At 42.3% G+C, this 27552-nt stretch overlaps 1 protein-coding gene across 1 annotated transcript; it reads left to right on the top strand.

Annotated features, from left to right (window-relative positions):
• Positions 1–19713: 19713 nt before the first annotated feature.
• On the top strand, positions 19714–25703 carry LOC115787790 (serine/threonine-protein kinase Sgk1). Its single transcript, XM_030740506.1, has 13 exons — positions 19714–19937; positions 20490–20565; positions 21321–21396; positions 21493–21533; positions 21632–21689; positions 21794–21877; positions 21994–22125; positions 22215–22327; positions 22431–22554; positions 22661–22756; positions 22844–22999; positions 23407–23496; positions 23817–25703. Exons 1-13 carry the CDS (start codon positions 19868–19870, stop codon positions 23979–23981), a joined length of 1281 nt encoding a protein of 426 aa, XP_030596366.1. The 5' UTR covers positions 19714–19867; the 3' UTR covers positions 23982–25703.
• Positions 25704–27552: the final 1849 nt, after the last annotated feature.

Below are 27552 nucleotides of genomic sequence, written 5' to 3'. Positions count from 1 at the left end.
CTGTATGATTGTGGGAAAAGCACAGAACAGACACACACATACAGACACAAACCTTGTCCAGTCTGAGGGCAAAAAAAAAAAAAACACAAGGTTGCCCAACAAAAGGAGTGAAACCAGGTGTTGCAACGCAATGACGCATCATGCAGCAAAGCACCAGTCAGGTCACGGTGGATTAGTTTGAAACATGAATGCAATATTTATACCATGATGGTGATAACAATGAGCAGCTGTTGTAAAATTGTATCTTTATGATGGGATAATTTTATTTAGAAGCTCTTTACACCACAATGCAGCCAGTAACAGTGGCACCACCCACAGGGATTCAGCCGCTGAGAAACATTTATCCAACTGAAATCTGCACAAACAGATCCAAACGCTCCGTGCACAAAAGGTCGAGCTGGAGTTCATCATTAAATCCGGTTTATTCTGCTTGACTCTGCATGAACTCCATAGATCATTATGCATGTTTGGGTACACTGTTAAACTCATGTGGAGGGTCAGGCTGCCAAAAACAGGCAGTCCTCCCACAGCGTCTGCACCTGCAGGTCAGAGCCGCTCCTCCACGGGCTCCTTTCTTTTTTAGCCTCCCATCCCTGAGTGTTACATAACAAACTCCTCCACCGCACAAGAGAGCAGTCAAAACACATGAGCTTCAAACTGATTTCCACATCGGGACATTTACCGCGAGCTATGAGATGTTAAGGGTTTTGTTTTGTTTTGGGAGAAAGCAGCTCTCTGAATTTAAGATCCCCGGAAGATATCAGAGTTTCCTTTAGGAATCCAATCCATCTTGATAGATGCTTAATTATTATTTTTAAGCAAGTATACCCCCAATATGCACAAGTTTCTTTTCTAGTTGCTTATAATGTTAAATTGAATATGTGTTTAATTGTTACTTGGACACATTTACAGTTTCTGCCATTTTATATTGAATGAATGGTTTAAATCTTAAACAATAGAGCTGCAATTAATGATTATTTTCATGATTGATTTTGTTAATCGGTTAGTAAAATGTGCAGGTCACAAAGGGATATCTTTAAAGTCATAAAATCTGGAAAATATTCACCCGGGAAAGAACCCAGATGAAACATTTGCGGCAAGGATGCAAAAAACCGAAACAATCCAAGTCTTTATTTACAGGCAGAGGTCAAACACAGCGGCCATTCAGCGAGAGGGAACTATGCAAAGTCCACAAAGAAGGGAAAAGGTCACACACGAGGAAAAAGAACAAAAACACGAGAAACGCTGGAATTTTCCGAAAGCTTGACTGCAAAAAAGAAAAGACAATCTAGGAAGTAGAAGGTGAAAGACAGGATTTCAACACAGGCGATAGTAACAGATCAGTCACAAAGGAGGGAACAGAAAGTAAAACTGACAAATAACAAGACAAGGAAATATTTAAAAAAAAAATAAACAAAACACAGGAAATTAGGTGAAAAATAATTTAAAAATCCCAAACTACAACATCTCCAATTAAGAAGCACAGTTTCCATCCAAACTGGTCCAGAGTCAGTTTTCTGATGGAACTTTAAAGGAAGTTAATAAGCTGGCAACAAAGATGCCATCAGTTCACAGTCCAGTCAAATATCATCTCAACCCAGTGAAGGGTCAAAGTGAAGTTGACCTTTTAGATGTGAAACGTCGTCATTCTTCTTCTTTTGGCTGCTCCCATCAGGGGACGACACATCTGCCTCCATCTCACCCTTTCCCCTCACCAACCTGTATCACATCCTCCACATCCATGAATAAGCGTTCAAGAGGAACTTTGAGCAGCATGTTGTGAGAATGGGACAGAAACACAAATTTATGTAAGGACAATTCAAAACTGTAACGACAAAGCCGCCCCTGAGGCATTAAATAAATAAGATTTAGGTGGCTTTACTCTAATCTTAGTATCATGACACCAAATGTCAAATGTTTCACATCTAAAAATAATCCAAACATGCTGAGTGCAAGTCAGAGGAATGAAACTAAAGTGAATCTGAGAGAGATTTGCTCTGACATGACAGAACGAGGCACAGTGTTGTGTAATCAGAGTATTTGTACTCGCAGACATTATGTAAATGTTCTCGTCGTGCTCTTTGGGAAATGTGCAGCGACTCGTCATCAACTCTTGTTGCTTCAGGCCTGCACCTGCTGCCCGCTTCTCATCTCCAGAGCTTTTCCCACAAACTCTGTCATGGCAGACGAGCTCATTAATATTAAAGTCCCGGCTCCAGGCTGACGTAATCGTCCTCTTCTAAACTCTCGTCAGCCCTCCGAAGACCACTGATGTCATCTAATCCCCCCCGCCCAGCAGCCATGTAACTGTACATCTGGATGAAAAGGCTCTGCAGGGTGACGCAGCACTTTATTATTTGACATTTATCCCGAGCAACTTTCAGAAGGCCAGGACGGCTTCTTGGCAGCATCGCCACATCATTTCTACTTCCTGTTCCCATTCATCAGACCGGAGGCTGACGAGCAATCACACTCATTCAGTGCGGTTATATAAATACACAAACGTCAGCTCTGCATGAACAAAAAGAAACAATTAAACCCCACATTCAGGCACACAAATAGATCCCTGCTTCCCAGAGTCATCAGTGCTTTATTATAGATGTTACAGTGGGTTTGTTTATTAATCACTGACATGATAAACAAGGTTTTCTGTGAGCCGTCCAAAACTCAAAATACATTCAGTTTTTAAAACCACAGAAAACCCCAAATCCTAATTTTACTGTTACTTTGTTTCTGTTTAAGTAAAAGAGTTTATTCACATTTCTAAATATCATTAAGCTGCCCGAAAACCACAGAAACAGACCTCTAACTTATCTCCGAAAGGCAGCAGGAGCTCTGTTTAGTCTTTTAGAAGAGCTTTTACATTTTTCATGGGGTTTTTTTAGTTAAATAAATAAACTTGCTCAGCTGCGTTTGGCTGAGCACAGGATGGCACATTATAGGCAGCCTGGCCTGAAGTGGGCTGAGGAGGATCAGAGAACTGAGGGGTGATGATAAACTTCCTACTCAGAGTGGAAGCTGCAGGCTGGAAGTGCAGAAGAACTGAGAGAAATCTGTAAAATATCAGCAGCTCGAGGCGAGATTCGATTTACTGTTATCATAGGTGCGACAGGTAAGTATCAGAATACACACACACACACAAACACACACCCACCGCCTACCAGACTAAACGCCTCAACAAAGGCTGCAAAGTTTAGAAAATATTTTCCCTCCTGGCTGAAATTCAGCTGAAACTGTTTATATCCTTTTTCTGGAATTATTTCTGTTTAATTATATCAATATTAAAATGCAAAGCTATTTCCAACCTTCAGTCCAAAGTCCAAAATTACAACAATAGGAAACAGAAAAGCAGGAAGTGCTTTTTCAGTTGGAAGTTTTCTGCTAAATATACCGTGTTATTTTAATGATTTATAAATTACAGTTAATACATCTGCTCATTGACCGCAGGATTAAGTATTCAGTATTTGTCTGCATAATTTTAATTTTGACGTTGATGAGCTTCTGAAGCTGGATTTAATCATAATCCAAAAATAGGGAAATTTACTGGTATCGGACACATCTGGGACGCAGAACTGATGAGACGTCTTGGACAAGTGATGGTACATCTTCAAGATGTAACTTGATTCAGTTTCCATTATTTTCTTTAAATCAGGAACTAAATTATGTAAAAGAAGCAGGTCTTTATGGAGACCTCTGTGCTAGTTTGTGTTTTGACCAAATACCTGCAAAAATAATCCAAAACCTGAACTGAATTTCCTGTTTAGCAAATAATGTAACCCACTGTTGATTTAGTTATTTGATATTATATAGTATCCAGTTACTTTCATGCACTACAGTCATCTTGAAGTATTATGATGCCACTGCTTTGTGACAGTTAACTTGGGAGTAAACTCTGGCAGGAGGGGCTGTAGCTTTGGCAGAGCAAGCTTGTGTGAACCTGCTGCCTCGTCTCTACAGCCTTTAATTACCTGCTTTTACCCTCCTGTTAGCGGTGGAGGGAAGAGGGAGTGCTGTCCTGCCAGTGCGACTGAGAGGAGGGGACAGAAGATGCTTCATATTCTTCTGGACTGTTCGAGTACTTGGACCAAAGTACTCAGACACAGTTTGAGTTTGCTGGCCTACTTTAATATTTTCCTTCATTCAAAGAATATGAAGAGACATTTTGAGGTTTCTGACAAAGACACAAACTCTTATTTCTTATTCAGGATGTTACAGCTTTGAAGTTTATGGAGTTTATGGAGAAAGGACTCAATAAGTTATAGGACACGTTCACACGTTCCAGGGTTAAGCAGCAGAGTTTTGATGTAATGTTCAGCAACATGTTTGGGAATTATAAATAAAGGTCAGAGTGCATGCACCACAGGCTGCAGTAACAGAATGGTTAGTCAGCCGTCGGGTTTCCAGCTGTTCACATTTATGTCTGCAATCAGGGCCTAAGTGCCAAAGACTGCAGTTCCTCTAGTGGCCACTTGAGGCTGAATCCGTGCAGATATGGCGATGCAGCCTCATCCTGATGCAGGTAATGCCTCTTTGTCTGGTGCCTCTTGCATCTACTGATACGTGCGTTGTTCTTTAGCGTTGGCGTTATGATCCTCCAGCAGCTACACCGACAGCTGAGAGAGAACAGACACATTTTACAGACTTGTAAAGTCCTCATAAGGAAGGTGGTGGAGCAGTGGTGCCATCATGTCCAGGGTTAACAGCCAGGAGACCTTGGCTGACATTAAACTTGCTTGGATTTAACAACATATTCCTTCACAACAGTAACCCTGCTTTTTGACTCCGGCCATAACTCAGTGCCTCACAGCACACACGACACAGGACACCTTGAGTGCACAGTCTTCTTTCTATGCCCTCATAAATGCAAGCAAACTACATCTCATTATTACTAAACAATTAAAATATTTAATTCTTAGCTATGTTTTTAGAACCCTGGATGTCAAAATAAAAGCCAACGAGAAAGTCGAACACCTCTCCTGCATACAGCCCGTGGTGTTGTCTGCGTGACGCCTTCCGTGCCTCTGTTTACTGATTAAGTATCCTTAAACATAACACACATGACCAATGAATCATTCATACCATTCCCACTGTCCCATCACATTCCTGGGATCCTCCCTGGTAGCTCAGCGGTTAGGTCAGACTGTGAGAGATGTTGTGTAACAACAAAGTATTCATGACAGACATTTAAACTCATCCTGCTCACTGGTCTGCAGCGCTGCACATGTGCCCATGCATATACACACCAAGTTATACATGCATGACTGCACGCGCACACACACACACACAGGCTCATGAGCTTATACAATGAGATGGTAGAGAAAGACACTTATAGAGAATATATCAGGGTATCTCTGCAGTAAATGCTGGCACTAATAACCTGATGAAATGCGTGTCATTACCTTTTTGTTGACCTGTAAAAATAACAGGCAGAGGTCTTCTGAGAATAATATGCCAGCGAGCGAGGACGAAGGGGCTATTTTTGAATGTTATATTTTCCATCCTGCTCCGTCCTTCAGGGTAGACTGGCCAAATGCCCTACTATAGTCCAAGCAGTGCGGTGTCCTCATTACTGACAGAAATATTAAACTGTCACATTTTTAATGGCGCTCTGATACAGTCAGCTTAAACTTTCCCTTCCACTGCGGAGACTCAGAGCCAAAGTGGGTCAGTTTGTTGCCTTGTTTGGCTAAAAGTCTGAACTGACTTTATTAAATTTGTTAGGATACGTGCAGGTTTAACACGCCCAATCAGAGGTTCATTCACAAAATACTTGACTGTATTTTTACAAATGTTTGTATACTAAAGTTAAGTGGCTGACAGTGAAAGTGATTTCCAGGTGCCCTTATCTCGTCTGGCTCCTGTTAGTGTGTATCTGTGAGGGTCTGTTTGTGTGTGAAGAAGTGCTGATATCTTAGAGTCCTGACTTTCTCAGGGTCCATCCGGAGTGTTTGTTGTTTAGTCTGTACCTTGGTCTAAGTAATCTGAAGGGCTCTGAACAGCCAACGCATTCTCTTCCTATATAAAGCTGCATCTCACAGTTACACACACAAGGTGTCATTTGGGAGCACTGCTTCACACATGATAACGGCCCAATTTTAGAGACCTGCAAAGTCATTGGACAGTTTGAAAGGTGGCCCTGGCACAGGTCACAGGTTTAACAGCCAGGAGAATGAGGTCTGTGCTTCCTTTCACCTGCTGATTGGTTCTGTTTGATTTTGAATTTCCACTTCATGGTTAGATTTAGGCACGTTGAAAAGAGTTGTGGCCCTGTGCAAAATGAAAGTAAAACCAGAATGCAGGGATTTGCAAATCTCATGAACTAATATAAAAAGCTGGAGAAGTAAGTGGTGCTAAAAAGAAACGGCTGTAGGAACACTTTGCAGCTAATTAGGTTAATTAGCAACAGGTGAGTAATATGATTGGCTATATAAAGGTCATCTGAGAGAGGCAAAGAGGTTCAATAATCAGCCTCTACAAATCCTGATCTTAAAATCAGACACAGTTGTGTGACAGAAACTGTCACAGAAACATGGATGACACATCCTCCAGACTAAAGAGCAGAGGGAGCATCCGGCTTGTTATCAGCACTCAGTTTAAAAGTCTGCATCTCTAATGGGATCAGTCGTTGGCAGCTTGCTCATCTGGAAAGGCACCATCAGTGCTGAAAGGCATATATATGTTTCAGAGCAACATATGCACCCATCCAGACATCATCTTCTTCAGGGAAGAGCTTTAATATTTCACCAAGAGGATCCTAAACTCGTGCCTGCCTGCAGTCCAGACCTTTAGAAATGAAAACATTTGATACACTGTAAAATATGACAAAGATGACCTAAAACTGCTGAGCAGCTAGAATCTGTTACCACACAAGAACGGGACAACAAGTGTAGCTTTTCTTTTTCCTCCTGTGAACTAAAGTCTTTTTTCACACCTAGTTCTGCTTTAATTTTAGTCACTATAAAAATCTCACCCTACACATTAAAAAAAGGAACAGATTCCCGTCACCATTGCAACAACCTGAATTTTCACACACCCCTGCTCCAGAAATAAATCTCATATGTCAGCTGATTTTAATAAAACTATTTGTAACTTCATTATCTTTTACTTCTGTTTTTGGAAGAAAAAAAAATGTGGTGGTCATAAATGAAATATGCATCTGTTCACTTAGAAATTCGTACATTTTGCAAACTTTGTGTGTCGCTCTTTTCCGCAGCTGAAATTGTAACTTTCCACAGCAATCACATTTATTATTATTATTATTAACACCTGAGTTTTTCCTGCTGTGACAAGCCAGTGCGTACTGAAGGCCACGCTGACAAAGATTTCTTTATTTTACCTTTTGTGATTCCTGTCTTTCAGCGCCAACTCTGACTCAACACTTTAGACTCACACGGTTCTTAGGAAGACTAAAGTAGCTGCCCGTTTCTATTTTTATGGCAGCGAGTGATAAGCTCTTTCGTGTTTAGAGAGTGTCTCTATAAATCTGCCCTTAACCAACAGGCAGCTTTCTGACACTGACTTCAGGCTCCTCTGTTCAAATTCTGTTTTCCACACATCTTTGTATGCCACATTTATCAGATCACATTTTCATGGGGAAAAGCCTCCAGTGCCTCTTACACTGGCAGAGCTCAGCCTCTCACACACACACACACACACACACACACACACACTGAGATCTTCTCCTAGCGTGACCTGTTACTAATCAGGTTAAAGATAGCAACGGGTGAGCCAGGACTGCTCGCAGAGTGACCCACTGTACAGACAGAGTGATCTCAATCCCTCGCCTCCTGCTCACAGGTGATTCGTCCTTCTCATCCAGAGCTCACTTGGTGATCATGAGCTGCAGGTTATTGCTGAAGCAGGCAAAAGGAGGACAAACGTGGCTGCAGATGTGACGGAAAGAGAAACAATGATCAGAGATTGGCACTAAGCTGCAAGAAACTTTTCCCTTCATGTATCTTTCAGTGTGTGTTTAATGTGTTAATTAAGATTTGGGGGTAAATGATGAGCTTGAACCAACAGCACCTTTATGTTTCAGCTTTATGGCTTTTTCTTTGCATCTTGGCCTTCATCATCCACAAGTAAACAGTATTTTAAACTGAAAACTGAGCTTTGGAAAAACTCCTTCCAGGTGAGGATTTTCAGAAACTCACGTCCACTTATTGTTTGCAGGCTTCTGATTGGCTAAAATTTGTATACGGTTGGAATTACAACATCACCTGTTGCTCCTGACGTCATTTGTTGTACTTTCATGTGGACGGATAGATTTTTCAAAATAAAAATCCCCATTTTATAAAACACCTGTGCACATCTGTCTGTAGCCTGAATACTTTGTGACTGTTTGATGGTAAACTTGCAGCGATGACAAGGTTGAGAGTTTTCATATTGTCAAATTAAAACTTTAATTAACTAAATGTGACATTAACCTATTATTTTCCTTATGCATTTTTTCTTAATAGGTATAAAAGTATAAAGAAAACACATTTAAAACCATTTTACTAGCATTTTACATCTGTGAGGTCCACGTCATCGTGGATGATAATTAACCCTAACTCTGTTCTAGCAAAAGGAAAACAGACTTTTTAAAAAAATATATAGTCTATTTATTTAATTAATATTTAATTATTTTGTTCCCTGATTGCTTATCTAAGCCTCTCTCAGCTGTCATAGGGTGAAATGCCTTGGGCAGGCACCAGTCTCTTGCAAGGCTAACACACAGACACATTTACACTCACATTCACACTTAGAGCCGGTTTAGAATCACTAGTTTACCTAACCTGGATGTCTTTGTACCTGAGGAGAACCCACGCAGGAACAGGGAGAACGTCCAAGCTCCTCACAGCTGGAGGGTTCAGCTCTCAGACCTTTTTACTGTGCTAACACCACAGTGCTGCCCGCAATCAAAACACATCACAAACTGTCTCTGAAAATACCTTAAAAATCCTCTGAAGTAAATTACTGAGGATGCTAACAAACAAACATCATTCAGTACAAATACCATTAAAAAAAATGAACTGGGTTGTTGGAGTTTTCCAGTCCAGCAACAACAAGAAATACAGTTTGAGTGGAAAAGTCCAGCAAACGAGCAAAACAACAACCTTTTGTTCACCTCATTTCTGAAACACTTGAGTCCTCGCTGATGAATGCTGAGATTGTCAGTGGCAAACAATCACATGTCTGACATCCAGCTGCATCATCGGCCTGTTCCTTCACACTGACTCATATCTGCTACGCTTCCTCTGCTCACACTCTGCCCTGATTGAAATTACATAGAAATGCGTCCGGTCAGAAATCGGTGTGTCAGTGATAATTCTCGATCTCGTGAAGCATTCGGGCTGTGATCCCCTTTAAAAAAAAGCATCCACGGGGCTTTTTCACATGATCTCTGCCTGTATTTATTTTCCTCATCCCTGTCAACTGTGCTGTGGAGGTGATGGGCAGGCTGAAAAAATATGTTTGTTGGCACAGTGGATTCATTTGAACAGAGGGCGGAGGATATAAAATGACTCAGCCAAAGCTCACTTCTCTCTTTTAAACTTCATTTGAATGAGACCATTTATAAACTTTCTCCGACCTCTCGTGGCTTTGAGATCTAAATGATGCTCATCAGCTGGTGGAGGGAGAAGCTGATGTCTGTGTGCAGCTGCATCAGATGCTTTTTGTTCTGTGTCATTAGCCGCAGATTGAACGAGCTGTGAAATCTCACAGTAACGTGAACAGCGGTCGTTCACGCAGATATGTTTTCACACAGTCATCACGCTCCCGCCTCCCGACTGTGAGGGCTTCGACAGCCCGCAGAGGGGCATGAAAAGGTAACATTTGATATGCATGAAGATTTTAGTGTCAGAATCAGAGAAGCTGTTTCCTCATACCTCTAGTAACACTGCCTAATAATAATAATTTTTCCTTCCTGTGTACTGTATAACTAACAGGATGAACCAGGTTTTTTTTTCCAGGTTAAGCCAGCTTAGCACCTCCTCCAACCTGCTGCAGTCAAAGCTCTGCTACAATGAGTTAGACTCCACCTCAATTCATCCAGACTCTCAACAGAATGAGGAATAGTGACAAAAAAAAGTGATGTATTCATTAACATGGACTCCAGTTGTCGTATCACAGACAGAGCTATGAAACCAATTTTAATGTCTGCACCATTTTTAGGCCTAAATCAAACTCGGTTTTTGCTGCTCAAACCAAACTGAAAAGATTGTCCAGTAATAAAACAAATAAAGTATAAAATAAATGATCATTTCCATGTGGAACTTGAACTGTGAGCTCTCCAAATGCAGTTGTATTTTCTCCCTTTAAAGCTGGAAAAACTTCCAGTTTTTTTGTACATGGATACAAATCAGTAGATACAGATCTGACTGACGGAAGATCTTCGTGTAACTAGTTTTGCCATTTTTTTTCTACCTAACTGTAAGATGTTGCTGTGAAGTCAGAAGTAGATTAATCTAAGTTGCCATCTGTAATTGTGTCCAACTGACTAAACTGACTACAAGTCCCAGGTCTGCAGCTTTCTGGAAACAGGTGACAACAAGAGAAGAGACGCCCTGAGGTCATACTTCTGTGTGTTAACCGAGCCGTTGAGCTGTGAGTTTAAGGAACCTGTTTATAGTAATAACTGTTTAAAATGCACATGTATCTGTTTTGTATCTTATAGCACAAACTGTGTGAAAACATATCTGCACTGCTGTTCAGTATTTCTCAGTAAAGCTAAAACAGGACAGATGATGTTTTAATGACATGCTGTGACCTTCACTGTGCAGCATCTTAGTCGTTCATTAAACCCACTGAATCTGTTTTGGGAGGATGCTGTTTCATCCCTCTACTCTTGGTTTTCTTTACTTCATTCATCTGTATTTACCTCTGTGCTGTATTTGGCTGCTGCAGATCGAGCTGATACACGATGACATCGTAGCAGGATTCATTTGAAAACAGAGAACTGATAAAGGCTCATAAAGACACTAATAAAACCATATTTTATTCATGTCTTTCATTTCCTTCTTTAGCTCACGCGGCTCAAAAAGGACCAACAAAATGTGACCACCTTAAGCTAAAACTCATATTTTTATCTTAATTGATTTTATAATTATCTGCAGTTACACCCACTGAACTTTATCTTTCTCAAATGATACAAAGTAACAGCTTTGCTACGTTTTGTAAATTTGTTACAGTATGATTACAGTTCGTTCTTCCCAAAGCAAATCATAATTCACCGCGCCACTTTACTGTCTAGAAAAAGTGTTACTCATCAATGATGCTGTTGTTGCTGTTGTTGCTGCTGTTTCTCAACCCCCACATCCTTCACTCCTCACCACACAGCACTCATTGTTTGTGATGATAACCTGAAGCTCAAGGCTAATAAAACAATCAGGCCTGTCAGTGTGACTAACCAGGGCTTTTTATCCCTCCAAATCCTGAGAGGCAGTAAAGTGAAGGAGGCAGAGGAGGTTGATGAGCAGTGACTATAGCACTCCTGCAGCGGGGGCCAATTAAAAGCAAGCTTAAACCCCTCTGTGTGTGTTCTCTGTATTCCTCAGGTGGTTCCCATGTCATGGAGACTGCTTTCACCTCCGGCGGGACTCCCATGCTCACGGGAGCTGTAACCAGACACCTGCCTTTGTGTTGTTCGATGCTCTTCAGGTAGATAATAGAACAGTCGAGGGTGGAGGTGGTGAGGTTAGGTTTTTTTTGGGGGGGGGTAGAGGCAGAGGAGAGGAAGGTGCGTCACAGATCTTTGGTTTCAGCTGTTGGCAGGCTGTGCGATAAGAGGAAGAAACGGCAAAAGAGGCAGAGACAGAAGAGGGAAGTGCAGCCCTGAAAGTTATTTTCCTGTGAATCAATTACTTTTCTGAGCACAGCTGCAGTGGGAGCCATTGAAAAGTAGACGGAGCCGGAGAGGGAGGAATATTTACTGGAGGGCTGCATCTTTCTCAATCACCTGGAAACGCTGCAGCAGACAGACGTTCATTCATTCACCAGAGATTCTCTGTGCCCGATATCAAATCTAATCAAACACTTAGGAGGACATGAAGACCGGCAAGAAATCCTTCATAGGTAGGTGCTCCTTTAAATTACTGTCAGAGAGGATCTGAGGACAAATGTGCAGCCTCTCAGCAGCACAGGGGGAGGGGGGTGGGGTGCACCATGAGACAAGCAACTTTTACAGCTCAGTCATCTGAATATTGTCCTTTCTGCCTTTTCAATCACAATTTTATCTTTGTGACTCTTTAATAACTCTTCAATCACTGCTCTTGTTTTGGCGTTCCCTCGACATGCTGTGACATCACCGTTTCTAGTTACATAAGTAACAAATTCAAAGGCACCATAGAGCACTCCTCTGTATAACTTCTCACATCATTTGGTTCATTTTCCCGACGCCCACATCAGCGCCTCTCACCTCCTCTCTGCAGCACCCTCACATCTCATCTCATTTGTCACCTGAGAGGATAAAAGCTTCTGCTGGGCCTTGGCTTTGTAACCCGGACCAAGGATCAGGTGATGCAGGTGTTCAGTGATAGCCTAAAAACAAAACCCTAACCCTTTGAGCCACACAGTTACTAAACCTTAACGGGAGAGGAAAATCCACCCTTTTAGCTAAGAGTTGCATGTAATGTCAGAAGCAGCAGGCAGCAGATGGTTAGTTTAGTTTGGCATAAAGTCTAAAAAACAGAGGACAGCAGGTCTCAGGCAGAAGGGAATTAACTGTCTGTGAGAAACACATTACATTTCTCTGTTTAACAAAAGCAAACGATAAAAATTAAAGCTGTGGTTTCACAGAGCACCACAAGCCTCAACTGCACAGTGAGGACAATAGATAAGAAATCCACATGACTGTGACATGACCATCATCCAAAAAAAAAAAAATACAGTCCCGGAAAACCCCTTTGGTTCTTATACAAGCTAAACAAATGAGAAGTATTGAGGTATGAGTGTGCTTCAGAGGGGCTGGTAGGCATCATTTCAGCTAACCTGTAAACTGGATTCAAACTGTGAGAACCTGCAGATCTGAATATTACAAAATCTGGATCCACATCAAAAACTCCAAAAAAAAAAAGCAACACCTATAAAATGTTAAAATTCTACCTGACTGAAATTCAGCTGTTGTTAGCATCAAGGTCATCTCATTGTGCAACGATACACAACTTCTACCACTCGTGCTACATTTGAATCGCTCTCTGGGAGTAATGCTGTGAGCATTTGCAGCTTCAAATTTTTGATTTTACTGCAGATCTCAGAGCAAATGTGAACGTTTCTGTCAAACTGACCCAACCTTCACACCGTGGATCATCACTGGTGATTCAGCTCTCTGTGGCTTCATCATCTTTTCCAAAATGAAGTGTTGTTTTGGAACAGTTCAGGGTGTCTTGTGACATATTAGAAACATCCCGTTCTCACTGCTTCAAGTGGGTTTTTTTTTTTAAAGGCGCAGGGTTGGAACATTTTGATTGTGTTGTGAAACCAATTTGCAAAACTGGGCACTGAATTTTACCCCCTCATTGTGGTTTAGATCGACTCAGTGAGAATTTATCTGATTCATGGCCATCTTTAGCAGAGTCAGAGCAAAATCTCTTTGCAAGTGATTGAATCAGTCTTTAAGCAACTGTCAGATAACTGAAAACTGCTCTGGTGAATGAATCAAACCACTCTGAGCTTTACTTTACTTTTTTTTTTGGGGGGGGGGGGTCATTTAACATCAGCTGCTGAGAAAATCTGTGTAACAAATATACCGTGCATTATTTTTAGATCCTCCGTGTCTTGTTTTAACCGTTGGCGTGATGACCAAACTCCTGCTGCTTCACTATCATCACCATCTAAATCACTTCACACTCTTAATTAACTGCTTCGGTTTTGAAAGGAATATCCAATAACTGACCTCACGAGGGTCACGGTGAATTTTCAAAACCCATGAACACTCAGCAGATCATAAACGGGGCAAAACGAATACCACGGCGGTGAGTAAGCTTTATTTGCTTCTGAGGTCTCCTGGAGACGTCAGCCTTCGCCGGCCAAACTGAGCTGAGAGGTCTGGTTGCTGTTTTTAACAGTATGTTTCATATCGTCCCGCTGCCGGCCGTAAACAGAGAAACGGGAACTGTAACGGAAGTCACCGCTGGAGACTGATTCATGATGTTTGGCTGACACAGATGCTGCAGTTAGTGAATGACAGCCCGGTGGTTTGAATGGAGACGGCTCCTGGGCCTGTTTTTATCTGCTTCCTTTTTTTTTTCTTTCCTGAACTCTGTTTTTAACATGTGAGAAAACAGATGTTAGGCTGGAGAACATGATGAAAAAACTGCTGCCATCATTATAGTAATTACAGCAATAACCGCAGTCACATTATGAAAATTAATAGAGGCTTTGCAGCTCCAAATAGGCTGGATCTTCCCACTTGCTTGGCAGGCTATTAAAGTAATGTATTATGGAACAGTTTGTAAGGAGAGTGAGTCTGAGTCATCGCAGAAGAGAGCAAACATTTCTCTTTTTTATCTGATGAAGCAGGCGCACGAGCAGCCATCTAATCTCCACATGGAGGATAGAAAAATAAAATAGAAACACTTCTCATCTACTGCCTGGGATTTCAGAAGCAACGCAAAGACCAAGAAATTCTAACTGTAGTTTCATCAGCCAGAATCTGCTCCCACTCACGGGGGCCCAGGGCCGCTCTGCGACGCAGCCCGGCTGGACCGCAGCCCGGCTGGACCGCCATCTCCGGTCTGCCTCTCTGCGGGTCTCTGGATGAGTAATTCGAGGTGCCAGAATAATGCAGATGACACATTAAAACAGAGACGAGGAACTGGAAGAAGAGAGAGAACAGATTTGAGCAGAGATCTGTTTTCAAATGAGCGCCCAGGGCAGCGTGACTGAGTGGGTGTGAGTCACACAAGGCCAGGATTGCTCCCAACAATTGCAATGTGGGTCCTCCATCCTCATTAGCCTTCCTGCAGCCCTGCGGTTGGTCACCAAGGACCTGTTTGACTGTATGACTCATTCATCCACCTTCTGCTGCAACCTGCTCATTGCTCTGGTAGTAAGCAGCAAGCTGAGAGTTCAGGATGAGCCTTACTATAAGATTTGAGTCACAGAAATATACATTTCATTATTTGTTAGCTTGTTTGGCTTGGACCACAGTCCAAACCTCCAGAAATATTATTCTCACAGTCATAGACAAGTAAAAAAACATGAAAATGTTCACAATTTAGAAGCTTAAATGTGTCAATTTCTGCCATTTTTACTCAAAAAATACTGAAGGTAATTCAATAGGTCATTTCAGTAGGTTAATTTTATTAACAAAATAACTATTGCGGAAGCCATTTTGAGTGCACACATTTGGATGAAGAATATTCCATCTGTTGCAAACTGATAAATATTTTTAGCATCTTTCCAAATTTCCAACACTTATAATGATGCATCTCCAAGGCATTGGGCACACATGGAAAATATATTAATCTTTTAGTCAAAATTTACAGAAAACACACATTTTCACAAACTTCAGAAACTAGGAAATACATGATAACTATATTTTTAAGTAATGCAACATAGTTTTTTTTTTGTTTTGTTTTTTAATCTTCTTTAAAGATGTGGAAATATGGTCAGAAAGATTTATTTTGTGTAGAAAGCCTGAAACTTCGACTTGTTATTCAGGCGTAATCTTAAGAGTGAAACGAAGACTTCTTGTCCAGGGTTACTCTCTGTCTGTAACTCCAAGCCCGTCTCAGGTTTACTTCCTTTTTGACTATTTTAACCATTAATCTGTCAGAAAAATATGCACCAGTCAGGTTTCACCCACATCCACAAAACTCCCTGAAGCTTCTGTCTGATGTCAGATTTCCAACTTTCTATTTAAATGAGAGAGAGCTGGGCAGGGAAATGAAACATACAGACGTATGACAGGAAGGCGAGTGTAAGACGTTCAGATAAATTATCTCCATTATTTGGATCTCTTTTTTTTTTTTATGTGAAAATCATAAATGAAATTAAAACCAAATTGTCTGGAAAGACAGTGAAGACAACCACCACCCCAGAGACGGGGCTATATTGTAATCAGCTGAACCAAAATAATGTACATGCACCTTTAAATAAATCCCCTTTTTTCCTCTCTGTGAACCTCTATGAATGCAGTTCGATGCGGTTATGCTCTGCGTCATGTTTTATTCGGCTACCGTCTTTCAAATAACTTTAAATTGGTTTCAGTTACTTCTCAGCCTCTACCCTAAAGATCTGGTTTCACTTTGTCTCATGTGAGGCGCAAACTGGGGCAGGTGTTTGATGCCGCTCACAAGCCAACTTGGCACCCTCTGCGGTGACAAAAGTGGCGATGCCACACTGAGGCTGGGACGTTACCATCAACGCCGCCCCACGAGAGCTTGAAAAGGCTTTCAGTGGAAGGGCTGGCAGGTGCCTCACACGATTGCTTGTCAGTGAGTGGAAATTTCGCCTGCTGAGCATCAATCACACGGTTGGACAGAGCGATGGAAAGCAGGGCAGCCTGTGTGAAAGTGCTAAATAAAGCCTGATTAACCTGTCATGTGACAGACAGCAGAGAGACAGAGACACACGGGCTTATGTATCCCTGCACATAGATGATGAAATGATATACTTGAATAATTTACAGAAACACTACAGGAGTGGGACACACACACACACACACACACACACACACACACCAAGCCTGGGAGAGGTGTTGGTGTCCTGTAATCAGAGCCACTGTGTTTCTGTGTGTAAACAGACCTGAAGCTGAGCTGTGTGTGTGTTCGCTTAGGTATCCATCCAGGGCATAACTTGACATACTGCCAGCTGGCTCTGCGCTACTTTCTGTTTGGTCCCCTTTGGGCTTCAAATAAAGCCCCCAACGTCCTCTTTCTCTTTATACAGTACATGAAGTGCCGGTCCTGTGGAGTCTCACTTCCTTTAAATGGTGCGTGACTGTCACATTGCCGAGAGGGGCACAAAAACAAAGTACTTTCCCACTGACGCATCTCTGCTGAACCAGTCCTGATCTGACTGGAAGAGAAGCGCTCAGATCTTATCCTGAAGTAGAAGCAGTTCAGCAGCACTGGAGAAACTGAACGGTTAATTATCTCTGTGTTATTTCCTTTGGAGCGAGAGTGTGCTAACTGTAACGATTTCAAAAGCCAAACTCATATTCTGACAGGGTTCAGTGTTTGCATACCTGTCTCCCATTGATGAGGACTTACATCTCAGGGTGTTAATCAGTACCACAGTGTAAACTCCACACAAATGGAAATGTCACTCGAGTAGAAGTAAGGTCATTTTCACACATGAATACTACAGGAGATGGCCCCGTCAGACACGTTCTCACTACTGAAAATACTCACTGTGGGTTAGTTTGGGGCTTCCTGTACGTATGACACCCACTCAGCTCCGGTGCATTCACTGCACTGTTAAGTTCTCTGGTCTCACGTGGGTGCGATCAGACGTCACTCTGTGGAAACCTGAGTACACCCCGGGATTCAAAGGCTGGTAGAAGCACCTTCAGCAGCGATAACTTGAACTTGACTTCATCAGTCTCACATCATTGTGGAGGGATTCTGGCCCACTCTTCTTTACAGTGTTGCTTCACTTCATTGAGGTTTGCAGACATTCATTTATGCACAGATCTCTGAAGGCCCCACCACAGCATTTCAGGCAGAAATATTGTGACTCCAGAACACTTTGCTATACGGAGGAGTTTGTGGTCAACTCAGTGACCTCAAGGTGCCCAGACTCCCAGGCTGCAAAACAAGCCCAAATCATCAGCCCTCCACCACCGTACTTGACAGATGATGGAGGTTTTTGTGCTGACATGCTGTGTTTGGTTTTCACCAAATGTGCTGCTGTGCATTATTGCCTCCATCTCCACTGTCTAAAGGACATTGTTTCAGAAGCCTTGTGGTTTGCTCAGATGCAGCTTTGCAAACTTAGGCTGTGCAGCCATGTTCTTTGTAGAGAGAAGAGGGCTTCTCTTGGCAACCCTTCCAAACAAGCTAATCCCATTCAGTCTTTTTCTGGCTCATGAACTTTACCATTTAACATGCTAACTGAGGCCCGCAGAGTCACTTTTGGATTTTTGTTACTTTTCTTATGATTGCACAGTCTGACCTTGGGGTGCATTTCCTGGGATGTCCACTCCTGGGGACGTTGTGGCATTCTGTCAACACACACCTGAACGCTGCAGACCAGCAGAGGTGCTCACACCTGCTGATAATCTGTTGATTAGCAGCACTTGGCTGCTACTTTCCTTCTTAATTCCTATAAAAGTCATAAAGGTATACCAGGTTTTTCACAGGACTGAGTGATATATGATTGGATGAAGAGTATGCATTAATTTGTAGATGACGCTACTGGACATTCCAGGCTGTAATGAGTTTCGGGTTATTTTCCTCGAGGATTGCTCATGAGCTCCTGAATCTTGTTGACCTTCTGGTCTCTGGTCATCACATTGCTGCTGGTCCCCTCCTGTGTTCACTAACCTTTGACTAAAATCTGGTTTGATCAAAATATTTTGCTGATCTTTTAGGCTTTCCTTCCACTGAAATTATCACAGCGGTTTGAACATCAGTTGCACAGCATCATATTTATGATGTAAAACACTAATCTGTTATTCTGTGAAGTTGACAAATAAATGCAGACGGGCTTAAAAGCATGTTTGTCTCTGATACAGCACAGTAGGGACTATAATGAAGAAGCACCTCACGGCCACGCTTGAATAATTGCTGTTTTGCATTGCCATATCAATGCTATCACTCAGTGAGGGATTAAATAACACTTTGAATCAGCAGATGCTTATTAACGTCAGCAGGACTTCCTGGAAAATTTGCATGCGCTCACCTTCCTCCCTGGGCAGTGTATTCCCATCTGCATTATGGCGCAGTTATGTAACTTATGTAACAGGGTTAGTGGACCACATCTGTGACAGCTGGACCTATCACTGCTTAAGCTTAGATAAGCATGATGTTATTTCTCTGAATTTATATAATTGTCATGCTAAGTCACCTCATAACCGTGACCTTGTGTGTGAGATCATGGTTACGCTATTGATTGGAATTAATTACTTATCATGAAAAGAAGCAGGAAGATTTCTGGAAGCTTCCGTGCTTTAAACAGAGGACTGTCTGTGCAGTATTTCTCTTCTTTTGCCTGTGCACCTTATGGCTTTATCACCTTTGTGTGGGTTACTGGGGTCTAACAGTGCAGCTGCTGCAGGCTGGAGGTGAAATGCAGCAGTCGTGACATACATTTCTGCACATCCTCTGAGGATGAAGGGTTTGCAGCAGGAAACAAAGAAGAGAAAAAACGGGAGCTGCTGCCGCACGATTCCACAAGACTATTCCTGGGATTGCACTTCTTCTCCTTCTTCTCCATAATAACTGACGATAATCCCTTTTGCGCCTGTGGTGATGACAGCCAGTTTGGAGATTTTCCACTGAATGAAAGCGAGGAGGAGGATGATGGTGAGGAGGAGGAGGTGGGAGAAGGCACCCTCTATCACACTCCCACCGCCACCTCCTCTTCCTCCTCCAATGCGGTGAGCTCTTCTAGTCGCCCCCCCCCCCCCCCGCCTCGCCTCCTGCAGGCAGAATATGGCTGCAGCGGAATCCCGTGACGTCACGAGATTGTTGCCGTGGATACGCCGATGACGAACACGGGGCGTCAACTCCCGGTACCACGTGGTCCCCTATAAGCGGCACTGGCTGGCGCGCGCAGCTGCAGATCAGAGCGGAGCGCGGACGGTTTGAGATCGAGCTGCGCGTTTGATGCCACACAGACCGACGGTGACTAACGGTTAGAGCGGAGGACCGCAGAGGAAATATTATCGCTTTTTCCCACATATTTCTGGACTTTGGATATTTGGTGGTCGCTCAGCATGGCCGTGACTGAAGCTGGATGTGATCTAACTTACTGCAAAATGAGGGGAATTGTTGCCGTTCTCGCCGGTGAGCCACAAAATTACACTTTAATTATAACACTACCTATTATTATTATTCATCATAAAATAAAGGTGTTAATCGCGCTAAATTAAGCATTTTCTTTCTTTCTTTTTTGTGATAAATAAGCGGAACAGGTGCAAAGCAATTAATTGCAGAGAGCGTTTTTTGGGGGTTTTTTTGTGCTGTATCTATATTGGTAGAAAATTCAAACTTGGACATAAATGATAGCGCTGAGAAAAATCTGTCTAAAAATACCAAATCGGGCCATCTGTGCTGTAATGAGGATTTGGGATGGAAAATGCTTTGTTGGCCGCTGCTGTTGGTCTCTGAATGAATGACCCAAGTGGTTGCATAACCTATAAGCCCGCCACATAAGAGGTCTATACACACTACACGCAAGGCCATATTTAAAACTCCCAAACTGCGGATTGGGGCTCAAACACGGAGATTTTTCTTCTCTAACTGGAGGCAAAGGTGTTTGCATCATGATGCAGCCTGCGTGTGTTTGTGTGTGTTTGTGTGACACTGACATAAAGGGTTTCCCCTCTCTGTCTGCAGCTTTCATCAAGGAGAGAAAAATGGGGCTGAATGACTTCATCCAGAAGCTGGTGTCTACCCCGCATATCTGCCAACAGTGAGTATTTATATTTAAAATAAAATTTAAAAGATGAATGGAAGTGTAAGATTTTGGATGGAAAAAAAAAATCAGCCTTTAAGTAAGGCACAGAGATCATCTCTCTTGGCTCTGCTTACTTCTTGGCTTTCAGGGCTTCCAGTATTTATTTCTGATCACTATCCCATTCATGATTAGTGCGTACAGGGCCCGGCCAATCCAATCAGCCATCTGGGTTTAGCAGGACATCCTGCTAAAAGCATAATCTGGGTCCAAGAAGCCAGGTTAAGAATAGTTCTTTCATGACAGGCGGGCTACCAATCTCTCCACTGCGTAATCACCTCTCAAGCAAATCCCCTCTGTTCCCGAGATGAGGGTAAACCTGTAATTCAATTATTACGCGATACACAGTTTGGCCTGTGACACAGGTCAGGGTTCGATGGGGTGAGGTGGGAGGAAAAAAATCTCGGGTGTTACGTCTGACCCCTCCAGATGCTCCGGGAGGGCATCTGAGCTGGACCGCTGAGTCCTGCGGAGCTGGCTGAACCCTCTCCTTGTGGGTCAGCAGCTTAAGATTTTCTCAGACAGGTTGAGCTTTGACGAACCTCGGTGAACTTGACCTGTCTGGAAGTTTCAGACAGTCATTCGACTCGCACCCACGCAGAGGACGTCCATTCAGCTGCTTAAGACATGTCAAATCCGATCATCCGTGCTGAATAAAAAACAGGTGAAGCTGAAATCCATCTCATGAGTGACTCTTTGTTCTTTGTTTTCAGTGTTGAAGTTAACAACTTCCTGAAGATAGATGAGAATCAGAACGAGGAGGTTGAAAATGAACTTCCTGATAGTGATGTAAGTAGAAACTATTTACTTCCCTTACAGTCTGACTCATTTCGTCTGTAAAATGTGACATTGTTGTGAATTTTTCCGTGTTTCATTATCTTTCAGATGTGCCTAAATTCCCGAAGTTCACTGGCTGAGGACACTCAGTAAGTAGCCTTTAAATAAATCTCTGTGTTACAATTTTTGAGAAAACAGATATGAATAAAATCATAAATTAAATTTTCTGCCTTTTTCTCTTCATTAGGATCAAACCCTGTGATTTTGACTACCTCAAAATCATCGGAAAAGGCAGCTTTGGAAAAGTGAGTCTATCCTTGCACGCAGCCTTTTATATAACTGCTCGCCCCCGCTGATGTAGGTCATCTCTGCAACTGCATTACTAATGCAAATGTTTTCTCTGAAACAGGTTTTGCTGGCTCGGCATAAGGAGACCACTAAGTACTACGCTGTCAAAGTGTTACAGAAGAAAATCATCCTGAAGAAGAAAGAGGTAAGACCCCTGAGGTGTTAAACTTAATTCCACCTAAACCTATTTTCTCTCTGTGAATAATGTGTTTAATAACTACCGTAAAAGCAGTTTGTAATAATGTATCTTCTGTCCTCCAGCAAAAGCATATCATGGCTGAGCGCAGCGTGCTGATGAAGAACATCAAGCATCCCTTTCTGGTGGGACTGCACTACTCCTTCCAGACTACTGACAAGCTGTACTTTGTGCTGGACTATGTCAATGGTGGAGAGGTAAGCTGCAGTCTGGCAGAATCAGGCCAGAATATCTAACCGTGTTTGAGGCAGATGTTAACAGATGTTTGCTTTTTTCCCTACTCCAGCTGTTCTACCATCTCCAGAGAGAGAGGATCTTCCTGGAGCCCAGAGCCAGGTTCTACGCTGCTGAAATTGCAAGTGCACTTGGCTACCTCCACTCTCTGCACATCGTGTACAGGTAAAGAGTGATCCCACAGCTCCCCCTAGTGGAAATCTGTAAAAGTGTGCCCCGATGCATTTAAAGTAATCATTTCTTTGTCTCTTTTTTTTGTTTTTGACAGGGACCTGAAGCCGGAGAACATCCTGCTAGACTCACAGGGCCACATTGTCCTAACAGACTTTGGCCTCTGCAAAGAAGGCCTTGAGCCCAATGGTACAACAACAACCTTCTGTGGGACGCCTGAGGTACGAGAGATAGCTTTAGATATTTACTCATTGTCAGTATGAACACAGTAAGACCCCTGGAGGAAAATGATGGACTTGCACTGATGTTTTCTCTGTTTTACTTCAGTATTTGGCTCCTGAGGTTCTCCAGAAGCAGGCGTACGACCGCACTGTCGACTGGTGGTGCCTGGGATCGGTGCTCTACGAGATGCTCTATGGACTTGTAAGTGAAACTTGTGACTTTACACATTTTTAAATCTCTTCTTTGTTTATTCAAGATTAACACAACTCCTTCCTTTTTCTGAAACAGCCCCCATTCTACAGTCGCAACACGGCTGAGATGTACAACAACATCCTGCACAAGGCTCCGGTGCTCAAGCCCAACGTGTCGAATGCAGGCAGGGACCTGCTGGAGGGGCTCCTGCAGAAGGACCGCACCAAGAGGCTGGGAGTAAAGGATGACTTTGTAAGTGCACACAGTACACAGAGCCGAGATTCCCAAAGTGCGGGCCGCTGTCCCCTAGTGGGCCTTGTAGGTACTACAACTGTACTTTAAAAAGTCATCTGCCAAGTTGCTGTTAAGGTTTTGCCTTTTTGAAAGAAATGGAACAAATTAAATAAAAGAATGGGATTAAAACAATTACACAATCATTCCTCATTATGAACCTAATAAAAAAATTAATCAAGAAAAGCGCAAAAAAAGAAACACTTTATCTCAGGCTTGCATGATGATCAGAGCTGTGATTAAAGTTTTGGGTGGTCCACAGAAGATTTTCACATATCGAAATGGACCGCGGCCGTCTTTGGGAATGGTTGACATGCAGTACTATAAACTTTTCCATCAGTGCTCATCTGGATTCTTTTTCCCTTCAGCTTGAACTCAAGTACCATTCATTCTTCTCTCCAATCAACTGGGAGGACCTGATGGCCAAGAAGATCACGCCTCCATTTGTTCCCTCAGTGGTAAGTATTCATACTTGATCAGTTAATCAGAATGATTTGATTTCCCAGAAGAGGGCTCTCACAGTACTAGATTTTCCCTTCAGGATTATCATGAACTACATTAATGTGATGTTTTTGCAATATTAATTCTGTATTATGGAAATTTAGGCATTTTTGGCACATTAATTCAGCTTAAAATACATGTGCATTTACTGTATGTGGAGCTCATGCCCTGTGTAGTGCCCCCAAAGGCTGACTGAGCCAGGAAAAACCCCTGATATCAGCAGGATATTCATTACTATAAACACAGCTTTCTAACCTCGCCTCCCTCTTTGTTTCAGTCTGGTCCCACAGACCTCCGACACTTTGACCCCGAGTTCACCCACCTGCCAGTGTCATCCTCTCTGTGCACAGACACGCTGACCGTGACCAGCAGCATCAAGGAAGCAGCCGGAGCCTTTCCCGGCTTCTCTTACGGGCCTCCGGCCGAGCACTCCTTCATGTGAACGCCAACGTTTTTCTGCGTCTGTCCCGAGGACGAACAGGAAGCAGGACAAAAGCTCCGGACTGAGTGTTGTTTTGACACATGGACCACACCGGAGCGGCCTGTCTCGGAGGACGTTATAAGAGGATCTAACTGACACGAATACTGGGGGTGGGGCGGGCAGATCTTGAGAGAGCTTGTGCATGAGCAGTGTACAGATGGGGGACTCTCATGTTACAACACCACTGGCCCTACACTCTTCTGCCTCAACCATCAAACTGTAATATATATATGTGCCAAGTACGGATGCTCTCCGTGGTCCTGAAACATCTCTGATGGCTCCGGTGACGTGACATGAAGGAAAGTGCCTGAAGTTCAAAAGGCAGTCTGGATGGCGGCAGCAGCAGAGCCGGCTTATCAAAAACATCAAGAACGTTTCTTTATTTTGGGACTTTTGATGAGAACGCGAGCCGTTTAGAGGTGATGCCTTCATTTCATTTCTACATAAGTCCAAGCTCTTTATTTTTCTTAATATTCACACTGTGTTTTTGTCTTCATATGAATGCTCGATTGCACTCGAGGAAACAAGGGTCATGAAAAATTAAGCTTTTTTTTCTTTGCTTGAAACATCAGAAACTTTGGGTTAGATGGCCGTATATATCTCTCATTTAGCTTCATATCTCTGCTCTGAATCAAAAAGAAATAACAGCATGTTGATATTTTACACAAATCTTGGACCAAACAGACTCATTAAGACTTTTTTTTGACCCGTTTGTCCTCAAACTGAACTTTTACTGTACTGTGTAGAGAAAAAAAGAAGTTACATTTATTTTATTAACCACAAACATCAACTGTTTACGACATTATTAATAAGTTCTAAATGTTGATTAGCATATACAAATTTCCAAGTAGAATTATTCCACATATATAGCAATATAATTTATTTTGGGGTCTTCACCTCCTCACCATCTTCATCTAGCGACTATGTTGGTCTATATCTGCTGTTTGCAAACTTTACAAAGGACTTCTGAGGAGTTCAACCAGCAATAACAGCCCCACATCAGTGACAGCACATACATACTGTATATCAATCCTATTTTAACTTAAGTGATTGCTGTTTTACTGCAAACACTCCAAACTAGAGTCGATGATCACAAATGTCTTTGTATTTATGCATCATGTAGAGAACTGTGAATGTCTTGTGCCTGTCCGAGGCAGCCTGATCTCTGTATACTGTATGTACATATCTCTCTCTCCCCCCTAAACCTGTTGGTCCTTTTTTTTTCTAGAAAGGTATCTTTAAAAGAAAAGTGCTTCGTGGGCGGACCAGCTTCTGGTGTCCTGCATAAGATGGTTCTGGAAAGTGCAATAAAATGTTGTTAACATGGAAAGAGTTATTAAATATTTTATCTTTTTATCAAAAGTGTAAGGAAGATTCATGCTCTGATAGTCATTATTAAAAGAGGCTCGTCAATTAAGCATGGATTACTCATGATATCGTTTTAGGTTTCTGCATCCCAAAAAAATTAATGTTTAAGCCTGCTGAAAATAATAATACTAAAAAACAAGGCAGCACAGTTCTAGATCATTTTCTTCCATATTTGGAAGTATTAAGTTTCTGTTTTGTATTTTTTATGTATATTTATTTTCATGCCACTGCTACTGTACAACCAATTTACATGATCAACTGAAAAACTGAACTGTAATCTGTGTCAGAAATGGCAAATAAAGTCTCTAAATCCAACTCCTGTGGACTGTTTTTGGTTTGTGATGCTAACATATGAAAGTTTTTTTTTTTTTTTTCTCTACTCATAAAAGGCAGAAGTGTTACTGGCCCCCAAAAATCTAACGTATTTACTTTATACGTATACTGCTAGTTTAAGCTATAATAATTCAGTTTGAATTATAAGATTTTTTTGCATTATTGCATGCTGCAGATACACTATATTGCCAAAAGTATTCACTCACTGTTAGTGCCATCCAAATCACGGAATTCAGGTGTTCCAGTCATTTCCATGGCCTCAGGTATATAAAGTCAAGCACCTGGGCATGCAGACTGCTTCTACAAATATACATGAAAGAATGGGTCATTCTCAGATACTCAGCGTGGTACCGTGATAGGATGCTACCTGTGCAACAAGTGGTGGGCTACGTGAAATCACAGAGTGGGGTCAGCATGGTGTGGGGATGTTTTTCAGGAGTTGGGCTCGGCCCCTTAGTTCCAGTGAAAGGAACTCTTAATGCTTCAGCATACCAAGACGTTTGGGACAATTTGATGCTCCCAACTCTGTGGGAACAGTTTGGGGATGGCCCCTTCCTGTTCCAACATGACTGCACACCAGTGCACAAAGCAGCTCCATAAAGACATGGATGAGCCAGTTTGGTGTGGAAGAACTTGACTGGCCTGCACAGAGTCCTGACCTCAGCCTGATAGAACACCTTTGTGAGCCAGGCCTTCTCTCCAACATCAGTGTCTGACCTCACAAATGTGCTTCTGGAAGAATGGTCAGAAATTCCCATAAACACTCCTAAACCTGTGGAAAGCCTTCCCAAAAGAGCTGAAGCTGTTAAAGCTGCAAAGGGTGAACCAGCATCACATGAAAGCCTCTGGATTAAGAATGGGATGTGACTCAGCAGCTGGCCTGATGTACCTTTCTGCTTTCCCTGAGCCACAGGGTCACTGGTTGTGTTTATCCTTGCTACCAAGAAACTTTTACCCTTTCCCCAACAGAGAATCACCAAGACTGGGAAAAAGTATTTATAGCCATAATTCATGCAAGCATAAAATACACTCAGGTTTATCAAATGGCCAGAAATAACAGGAAAATGCTAAATGACTTGCTTTAACTACCACACACAACTTCTGTATAACTTCAATACCCACATCTCTGTGCAATATTATATTATTCATACTGAACAATATCTATCACTCCTATATTGTGTAATATCCAATATTCATTCACCAAGTGCAATACTCACCATCTTCGTTCTTATATGTATACACTTATTTTTTTCAACGTATATTTTCATACATTCTTTTATTTTCTGTATATTTTTAGAAGTTTTAATTTATTATTTAGAAAGGAGTGAACAGGAGTGGCCCTCCAAACTCATTGTACATCCTGTATAATGACAATAAAGGCATTCAATTCTATTCTATTTTGGCTACTCCCTTTAGGGGTCAACACAATCTGCCCTCATGTAATCCTATCCTTCCTCTGTCACACCAACCCTCAGCATGTCCTCTTTCACTACATCCATGAATCGTCTCTGTGGTCATCCCTCTTTTCTTCCTGCATGGCAGCTCCATATTCAGCATCCTTTGTCTAATATATCCACCATCCCTCCCTCCTCTGCACATGTCCATCTCAGCCCTGCCTCACTAACTTTGTTTCCAAACAGCTCAACCTGAGCTGTCCCTCATTTCTAATCTTGTCCATTCTGGTCACTCCTAACCTCTTAACATTTTCAACTCTGCCACCTCCAGTGCCACTGTCTCCGCCACCATCATGTAAACCTTCCCTTTCACTCTTGCTGCTATCCTTCTGTCACAAATCACCCCGATACCGTGTCCACCCACTCCACCCTGCCTG

This window comes from Archocentrus centrarchus, chromosome 11 (genome assembly GCF_007364275.1).
Source record: "Archocentrus centrarchus isolate MPI-CPG fArcCen1 chromosome 11, fArcCen1, whole genome shotgun sequence".
Taxonomy (NCBI): domain Eukaryota; kingdom Metazoa; phylum Chordata; class Actinopteri; order Cichliformes; family Cichlidae; genus Archocentrus; species Archocentrus centrarchus.
This window is presented reverse-complemented; position numbering and strand designations above follow the sequence as displayed.